This window comes from Atta cephalotes, assembly GCF_000143395.1.
Source record: "Atta cephalotes unplaced genomic scaffold scaffold00048, whole genome shotgun sequence".
NCBI classification, from domain to species: domain Eukaryota; kingdom Metazoa; phylum Arthropoda; class Insecta; order Hymenoptera; family Formicidae; genus Atta; species Atta cephalotes.
In genome coordinates, this window is record NW_012130112.1 from 1,450,168 (window position 1) to 1,460,645 (window position 10,478).

The window sequence follows — 10,478 nt, forward strand, 5'->3', positions numbered from 1 at the left end:
AATATAATATCAAAGAGTCCTTAAGTACAAATGTTTACTTAAGAAAAAAATTAGAATTAATTCTCCCGTTCATAGCCCCTATTCAGGCTTATATTTAAGGCTTACTTAAATTTATCTTCAGATACTCTACAAATTATTTTATTAGCTACAGAACATCTAAAGATAAATTTAAGGAAACCTTAAATATAAATACGGGCATAACTATGAATATGGGCATAAGGAAGCGTTAAATATAAGTATGAGCACTAACTATGAATACAGGCATAAGAATTTTTCTTTATTGTATGTAATTGAATAACTCATACTGTTAAATATTGCGTGTAGTGCCAATTTCATAATCGACACACCCGAGATAAGACTTCTCGTTGTTGAAGTAATTGTAATCAAATTGCCTTGTACAGCCGTCTTTATTTTAAAATTGAATTACAAGACCAGCAGTGCTTAGAGTTTCGCGTCCGGTGACTGTCTGTCTGTCTGTCTACGCCAATTTACATCCTTCCTAACCAAATAATTCCGAAATATAAAGATGACAAACAAGTCAACGGATAAACAGAATTTCCATACTTATGTGATTCAATAACTTTGTTAAATATTAAATAATTTCTTAATTATTATCTTTAGATATTAACTTTTTGATAATCACAAGAAACATATGCATGAAACTTTATATAAAATTTTATATATTTATATGTTATATCATAATTTATAAAATCACGTTAGTATTAATTGTTACTTCTATTAAAGAGACAATAGGAGAGGATAGCAGATAGATTTGTTTTATCTTTCTTTCCTTATTATATTATTATTTTATATAATTAGGTTGAAAATGTCTCGCTAAACTCCTTATATGTTTTTTATGCGTTTATTTTTAAAAATAAATTAAAAAGATTTAAAAGAATTGTTGTGGCAGTAGATAACTCAAAAGAAAGAGAGAGAGTATAAATCATGTGTTTAAAATAAATGTGTTGTCTAGAAAAGGATAAGTAAACTATTTGTAAAACAAGTATAGAAATGTGATATTTTGAAATGTGATATTTCGTTGTATGAAAAGCAAGAAGCGTACAACTCAATAATATTTCTAAGCTATGAATTAAATTTATAATGTACCCAAATTCGGTACGGATTGGAACTTCATCTTTCTCGTTTGTGACACGTATTCCAATTCCAATATGATCAACTCATTCTCGCCTTCGCGAAGATAAGGAGCTGGTACATACAAGGTTATTTGTGGACCTACTAATGGCCAATATCTCCCAAGATTGTGACCATTTACAAAAGCTACTCCTTTTCCCCAGCCAGTGGTATCTAGATACGTGTCCAACGGTTGCCCGACGATTGTGAATTTTCCACGTAGAAATGCCGGTCCCTTATTCAAAGTCCCACTGTCAATGCGTATGGTTGTTATGTCCCGGAGAGAAGATACGTCAGAAAATGTGTACCCTGTCATATTCCAATTGGTTAATGGTATGCCACTGATATTCACATCTGATATCCCCTAGAGAATCAAATATGAAAAAGATTCAAATATCATAGAATTATCGTATGTTTAATTAAAGCTAAAATGTCATTTGCTTTCATTGAATTAATATATATTAGTATATTATCATGCAGTATATTCTGTACTATATTATCATGTAGTATATTATCATACATATATAAATAACAAATAACAAATATTTAAAAAAAAAGATCACTACGTTGTGTACGCATATTATTCTATTTTAACAATTTCCTTGATACCTTGGAATCATTAATTTCATTGCCGAAATTCAAACGTCCTTGATTCTCCACCAATAAACTTAAACGATGACCGTAAGGACTTTCTAGTGGTATAGTAAATATCTTATCTATGCGACTCAAAATGCCGCGTAGTTGATTATCTATATAAATCAACGCTCTATCCTTTGTCGTTGCATGCAATATAGCCGGATCCGAGATAGAAGGTGGTAAGTTCGTCTCATAAAGGACAAATCCTTGATTCACAGAAAGAGCCTCGAAGGTTTTAGGCTGGTCTCCAGTTGCCCGGATCACCACAAACGGAGATCGATTATCGAGCAATTTCAGTACCGGTTCCAATAATACTGGACCGTAATTACCTTTTGGAGATGCAGTCGGAAGGGACATGTTTGGCAATGGCAAATACTGTAATTTCAAAGCGCACGCACGTGAACTTGACTTACTCAAAAGAGATAGGAAATATTTATTATGCATTTTTGTTTTCTGCATCTGATAAAGAGTAATCTTTTTGTAAAATATGAAATGTCAAATAGAAAATACGACAGCGTATTATTACAAAGCTAATCACAAACATACACGACCAATAACATCTCTTATAGCAAAGTATTTAGGTGTCGGATCTCCGGCTTCGGTCAAAGGAGCATCATAATCGTACGAAGTCAATTGTGGACTGTATACACCTGTCCCACCATTAGCTCCTGTTGATGATCATTACGTTCAATAAAGTACATATAATTAATATGATTGGTATTAATTTCCCAAATATTATTTTTACGGGAATTTGACTTACCAATTCGTGAAACTATAACAAAAAATTTACTAACCAGAAGTGAAACCAAAGTTTGTACCCCCATAAAACATGTAAAAGTTAACGGAAGCACCTAGAGCAAGCATTTCTTCCAATGATTTTACAACAGCTTCTGTTTTTATCCTCTGGAAGGGTTCTCCCCAATGCGTTAACCAACCTGGATAGAATTCAGAATTCACCAATGGACCCTACATATCAATTTGCAAACTTGATCGAAACATCTTAATTTTATTACATAATTGATTTTTCTTAAATAGCAATATCGCTTACTCTTGGCTGATAAAGACGCATAGACAGAAAACTATTGGTTACGTTGTTGGCCGTTCCAAAGTCGACGGTGGCATATGCCCCAGATATGAATCCGCATCGGAGTAAAGACGCGAATGCACCGTCGGTTGTATACAAAAGAGCTTTATTACCGACTTTTTTAATAAATATTTCTTTTAACATGTCCATGTACTCAGTATCACAAGCATAGTAACTTCCATATTCGTTTTCTATCTATTAACGTGGTTGATATTGAGATGACAGGTGACAATAATGAAAGGAAAACAATAAAATTAATAATTGATATATTAAAGTAAAAATATTTAAGTGCATATCTACGTTAATGTTTACTTCTTTTCAATCTGCTTTCGTTATTATCAACTTTATTATTATTTATAAATGAAATAAATAATTTTTAACGGATATTAATATTAATCTAATATCAAATTGTTAGAGCATAGAATAACGATAATACTGTAGAACAATACTACCTCGGAAAACTCCATAAATATTTTAAATAAATATTACCTGAACCATAATTATCGGTCCTCCATTACCTCTTAAAAGTGGCCGTATTTTATTCAATACCTCATTTAAATACAATGTGGCATATCTTACAAAATCTGTAGAAATAGAAAAATTTCTATAAAACAGAAATTTATAAAATAAAAAAATAATAACATTTAATTCCTCAATTTGGTGTTGTAATATTATAAATTTTATTAATATATCTACATTATTAAACTTATTGTCAAAAAAAAGTATAGTGGTAGTAACATAAGTTTTATATTAATATGAAATTAATATACATGATTGAATAAATTATTTTATAGTTACAACAAACATCAAATGTACATTAATTCTAGTTATAAAATTTAGTTCATCATTAAGTTCATCATTAATAATGTCACCTGTACAGTTGTCATTAAGTCTTTTTTTCTGTATGTATTTTAATAATAAAAAGATGTAAAAAAAGAAAGTAATGCTTGCTAAGAGATGTTAATTATTATTAATGAATGTTGCGGATCATTGCTATCTCAATTGCATATTTATTTCCGCGGAAATAAAATATATTTAATTGAAAAATATTTAAAAATTTATCTGAAAAATGATTCTTTTACAATTCTCAGAATAATTTCTCATAATCATATTTCGATATACATATGCTAAACAAGGAATTAAATGAAAACCGTTTTAACGAAATGAATTATTTCTATTCTCTTATACCTCAAAATTGTTACATATACTAACTTACATATATCAACATTTGGAAGGACTGTTTGCCTACAAATCGATTGCCTACAACATCGTTTGCCTACATCACTTTTGCCGAAAGTTCATTCGCACAAAAATTATTGCCTACAGATTAATTACCTACATGCACTTTTGTGCATAGATAAAAATTTCAGAAACAAAGTCACATTTGCTTACATGTATTATTGCACATAAAATCGAGCTGGCAATAATTTTTGTGCGCAAATAAATTGTTGGCAAAAATGATGTAAGCAAATGATGCAGGTAAAAGGAGCCTAATTTTCTCTTTGTATTTACCATATAAACCTTATTGTTATTATTGATTCTTCCTAAATATGAATTTATATATATTATAAAAATACTTTGTGAAAAAATATATTATAAACTATTTTTACATTTTCTATATTTAAAATCATAATAAGTATAATAATATATCTATAAATTTCCTATTTTTTTCACAAATTTACTATAACACAAAAAATCGCAAAATGTTTTTCAAAACTTAAAACATATTTTAAAACAAGGCACAATTTAGCGAAATTACATCTTACCTGCATCTTTCGTACGCAAATTTATATTTGGTACTTCGCGAAGCAACCAATACGGTAAACCACCCTAAAAGTAAATATATTAGAATTATCAAAATTGTAGAATAATATGTTTTCTAAATAGTATCTGGGAAAAAGGTAAATTTTTAAAAAGGTAAATTTTTAAGTTTCATCTCAGATGTGGAAGAATAGATTAGAAAGATAAGATAATTATCTCTCTAATATAAAATAAGATAAGATTAGAATAGAAAAAAGATAGATTAGAAAGATAAGATAATTATCTATTTAATATAAAATAAGATAAGATAAAGATAATTTATTCCAATGACTTTGTATTGAACAATTAATATACCTATATATTTACCATGTCTCTTTCAGCGCAGATATAAGGACCCGGTCGCAACAATACAAGCAAGTCTTCCTCTTGCGCAATATTTAAGAAATTTACTAAATCTGCATCGCCGGTCCAGTTAAATTGACCTGGTTCCGGTTCGTGAAGACTCCATTCAACATAACTATATATCGCGACGATATATATAGATATATATATATAGACGATAGATAAAGGATAAATTATTTCGTTATTATTTGTTGATTATGAAATCAACGAAATGTATTATTATTTTAAATTTAATAAACAAATAAAAGATCTATTACGTGCAAATGTGTTTAATTTCCTGACGACGATGATTTCCTTGTATTTATCATATAAATTGCGAAATTACAAAATTCAACTTACGTTGAGATAGCATTAAGTCCCGCGGCTCGTATTTTTCTTAAACGATCTCTCCAATATTGTCTAGGCGTTCGAAAATAATGAAAACTACCGGAAATGTATTGAAAGGATTTCCCATCTAATAAAAACTGATTGTTCTCATAATCGACATGGAAACTGTATTGCCATTCCTGTAATAATTTATTCTACATTCCTGCTATAATAATTTTATAAAAAGTAATAATATGATGCTGATAATAATTTCTAAAATATCGTTTAATTCTATTGTACAATATTTTATTATATTTGTATATTTTATTATATTTGTATTAGGAGAATCACAATGATATACTTGAGAAACCTTTATTGGGCTCATTTATCATACTATGTCAAAAAATTAAGAACTCACTTATTCTGACTTTCGAAAACAGGTAATTTTCAAAAGAACCTCATAAAAAGTGATCATAATGAAATAATTAAAAATTTTTTAAATCATTTTGAAATTGAAGTCTCTTATACATTTTCAAATTGATAGTTTAAATAATCTGATTGTTTCTTTTATGGAGCTATATAAATACAAATGAAGATCTATCAAATCTGAAAATTTTTTACAAACTTTGCGAAGTTTCATGGCGTGAAAAAAATTACACAAAAGCAGTTTACCACTTTCGAAAGAATGAGTATTTATCTTTAATTTACGTACTCATATAATTTTTTTTCACTAAGTTATTCAACATTAAAGTAAAACGTCTTTTTGATTTTGATTACTCATATAAAAAAAAATAAATGGAGTAATATTTGATATTTTTTAAAAAACAAATAGAAATATAAATTTTTTCTTTTAAATGAACATATCATATGTATATACACCATACATATAAAACACATAAACAAGCGTAAATCCGACCATGCAATCTTTACACAATACGGGACGGATCTGCTGATAGAATAAAGCGAACATTGTTTTGCAAAGTCGTTGCTACGAACGACATAAATTAAGATCATAATGTTCTTTCTCGTCGGAATATATCAAGAATTGAATGATAAATTTGTCGATCAATCGTTTAATTTTTAGAACTTTATATTATATTGTATACGAAAAGTTCCATAATAGATATAAAAAAATGATAAAAACACTTTAAAGAGGAAGCTTAGTTTATTAATTAATACGCATTTTTATAGCACATATATATTTACATATATGTATATATTCTATTATGTATATATACTACTCATATATGTATATATACTACAAATGTATGTGCTTTCAAATTATTGATACAGATATCATAAATTTATAATTTTCGTTACATCTTTAGAAACCGATTAGCAAATTATAATTAAAATATCATTTGAGGTCTGTTATTGTCAATTGATTCTCTATGTCTTTCTCGTTTTCTAACTTTGCTCAGGCCATGCCATTATTATGACTCTGATAAGTTAATCATAAAGATAAATTTATCCGTTTTCATAGAAACATGTAATGCAGCAGAATATCATAAGTGGAATATCTTTCTATTATTTTTCGCAATGAATAATTTTAAATACGTACATGTACATACATGTAATTGTATTGTATGTTTTGCAATTTTTAATTTTTTATCAAAACATCCTACGTTATATATAATTTAAATGCATAGGTTTAAACTTTATTAAAAATTTTAATTAAACTTCAAATAATTTTTTTAATTAATTAAAAAGATTATGATAAAAATTTAATGCACTTTAAATAGTTTATATGTAAAATAAGTTTATATGTAAAATATTTGTAAAAGATTTTAAATTCAAGTAACATTTTAGTTGCATTTGATCAACGTAGATTATAAATGGGACACGAGGTCGAGGACAATTGTCAATCGGTAGAATCAATCTACCTTTATGATTGCTTTATGACTTGCATTCAAAAATTTTATGATTTTTACGCGATCGAATACACATTATGCATGAATCTGATTTTATTTAATTTTATATGCTTGTTATATTTTATTTTTTTAATCAAACGTAATATCCTCAATACACAATATCTCAATTTTAATTAAAACAGAATGATAATTTTAAAAATTCTGGTTGATATGATATTTTGTACCTGTAAAAAAGATAACCAACTGTGGATAAATATCAAATCTCATTTGTATAAATATAAATAATAATGACTTGCGCGTTATTGAAATACAATATAAAATATAATGAAAAATCGACCAAAGACGAGCGAATAAATTAAAATGTTATATGATATTGATTAAAATTAATGTGTAATGTATATTAGAGATAAGCGAAATAGTTTCGACTTTACATGGTCTTCATCAGTCGCATAAAGATACAAATTACAAATTTAAATTTAGTTAAAAACAGTATAAACGGAGTAAACATGGAATTATAATTACGTCCAATTTTGAATTCATTTATATATCTTTCTAAAAGTTAAAACTTCCATTTAAAAATTTTTCATTTTTTTCTAAAGTTGTTGTCATCGTTAACTCCGTTTAAACAATCAGTATTAATTTATACTGCACTTACATAGTTTCGTTCATCTGTGTACGGAAATGTATCGTATTTTTGTATAAATATTAATTTATATAAAAATATATTTAAATTAATTAATATCATTAGTTTAATTTTCTTAATTTCGGGAAATTAAAATACAAATGCAAAACAATTTAACAAAAAACAAATAAAAATAAAGGCTTTTAATGTATAAAGATTCTTTCAAATATTGATCTATGGATTCATTTAAAGTTTACAATGAACATAAAGCAAAAAAGTCTTTTATATTATATATGTTTATATTATATATTTCAAAGGAAATATGTAATAGCGTAAAATTATCAATTTATATGAGTACATATACATGATCATAAATATAAAAGAGATTATATAATAGAAATAATAGTACTTAACATACGTTATTTGGTAGGTTAATTGTCTCCGACATAGCTCTACTTAATGCCAAAATTGTCACGAACATTAATGACCACATTTTCGAACGAGATTTTTAATACTTTCGTCGTACTTGATTTGCGCTCTTCTAAGAGCTTGTTAATTCACTATTCACGCTCGAGCATTACTGACGGAATTGACGACGAACCTAAGATAAGTCACATTGACGTTTAAAGTTTATCATCGGAGAGATACGGTGCTCCTCGATGATAAATATTGCTTAAATCATTGTTTATTGTCATCATTAATTATCATGCAGGTATTCGCGCATTTATTTTTTAATTGAGAAACGTTATCAGAATATTGCATAAAGAAATTTTAAACGATGCATTCAAATCATCAAGTGCAAGTTCTTTGTGCGGATCAAATCTATAATAAAATACACAACAATAACAATATTCTCAAGGTATATTTTTTATGATTTTTTTGATAATAAAATATAATCTTTTTTAGCACATCATGTGAATTTATCGTTTCGCATATAATTCAAAAAAAATCTATAAGGTTTAAAATATTCAGGACCCTTTCATTCATGAAAAAAATACATACTTTAAGAAATGTTATCTTAGAAGTTTAAAATTTTTTTCTAATATCAAATCTTGATCAAATTATAAACATTTTAGAATATAAAATATATATTTGGAATATAACAATATAAAATATATATTCATATTCAAGCAAACATACACACACACACACACACACACACACACACACACACACACACACACACACACACACACATTAACTCAACATGTAGTTCAAACAACTGCGATCTATCACAGTTGGATATGTTTCATGCGCAATTAATAATAATTACATTGAATATATTTAATTTTTCTTATAAATATAACCTTATAATGTTCACATAAATTATAATAGTATTTTAATAAAATAATGTTAAAATAACAATAAATAATATATAAATAATAATTATCATTAAATTCTTAGTATTATAAAAACTGCTATATCATCTGATAGAAGACACTTTCTTAGATAGTTTGTACCTATTTATGTTTCTAAAGTTTTATTTTTAACTTTTATTTAAGAAATATAATTCAAAAATAAAGTAAAAGTAGACAATAATAAAAATCATTTTCAATGACAAATATTCTCAGTAGATCCATGACAAGCGCGCATAATATGTCAATCTTCAAACATTCATGTAAGTTTTAATTAATTAGCATCAGTCTAATTTCAATTTTGTTTATTAAATATTTATCTTCGATGCAATTCAATTTTATCTAAGTAAACTTGGAAATATAATGGACAATTTTGATATATGGATGCGAGTAGACTTTATTCACAGTTCACATTAAGACGAACAATATTTTTGTAAATTTTAATATAATCTAATTTTCTAAGTGCAATTAAAGACAATCTTTATATATGTTTTAATTATTCATTAATGTATTTACTGAAAAGAATCATTCTGAATTCAGACAATTTAGATATTCGCACTTGAACAATTACATAAACGTACATTATATATAAATTTCAGTTTACTGTATAATTTATTTATTATTAATATTCTTTAGAATTTAAAATTCTAAAAAGATATGTGTATATTAGACATACAATCATCATACAGATTATCATTTAAAGGTAAACTATGCGAAATAAAGCGACGAAATACATTTATGCGCCGCTATATGTCGCACATGTTGAGCTACCAAAATTCCAACTGCAGTAATTAAAATTTATCAAAACTGAAGAGTTGTATTTAAAATGTAGAAATATTATTAAGCATTAAGATGTAGTTGCGATCGTTTATAGCCCTTAATTATATGATTTATTTAAATAACGGTTTAAACTTGTAATTATATATTGTAAAAATTATCAATCGATAACAAATTATAATATCTGTCTTACTTCAGTCGATGCAAAATTTTAATAGAATTTCATTATTTATTCATAGAAATGTCAATAAAAGTGATTTATTAATCTCAATATTTAATATTTAGTAATATTTAGGATATGTAATATCTAGTAATATTTAGGATTTGTAATTATATATATATTTGCAATTATATCATATATCTATATATACAAATATATCATATAGTTTTATTAATTTACTAATAGAAATTGCAGAATTAAAATCGAATTCTTTTTTCTGTTAATCTTTTTTTGATTTGAAGATGTTTTGTTATTTTCAGTAAAGTTTATTTAAGTATGTTTTTTCTCATTTCATTTCATTAATTACTTTATT

The 10,478-nt window shown here is 26.4% G+C and overlaps 1 protein-coding gene across 1 annotated transcript; it reads right to left on the reverse strand.

Annotated features, from left to right (window-relative positions):
- Window positions 1–771: 771 nt before the first annotated feature.
- On the reverse strand, window positions 772–8,306 carry LOC105622732 (beta-galactosidase). Its single transcript, XM_012204144.1, has 10 exons — window positions 8,232–8,306; window positions 5,354–5,520; window positions 4,979–5,129; window positions 4,618–4,681; window positions 3,341–3,435; window positions 2,816–3,046; window positions 2,562–2,733; window positions 2,314–2,435; window positions 1,741–2,142; window positions 772–1,495 (listed from the first exon to the last, which is right to left on the reverse strand). Exons 1-10 carry the CDS (start codon window positions 8,304–8,306, stop codon window positions 1,097–1,099), a joined length of 1,878 nt encoding a protein of 625 aa, XP_012059534.1. The 3' UTR covers window positions 772–1,096.
- Window positions 8,307–10,478: the final 2,172 nt, after the last annotated feature.

Bases quoted from the DNA above. Each gene is read 5' to 3' on its own strand.
- LOC105622732 (XM_012204144.1), bottom strand. From the start codon at position 8,306: ATGTGGTCATTAATGTTCGTGACAATTTTGGCATTAAGTAGAGCTATG. The intron at 5,130-5,353 runs GTAAGTTGAATT...CGCGATATATAG, and splicing joins GGACTTAATGCTATCTCAAC to TTATGTTGAATGGAGTCTTC. The intron at 1,496-1,740 runs GTATCAAGGAAA...TTGATTCTCTAG, and splicing joins ATGAAATTAATGATTCCAAG to GGGATATCAGATGTGAATAT.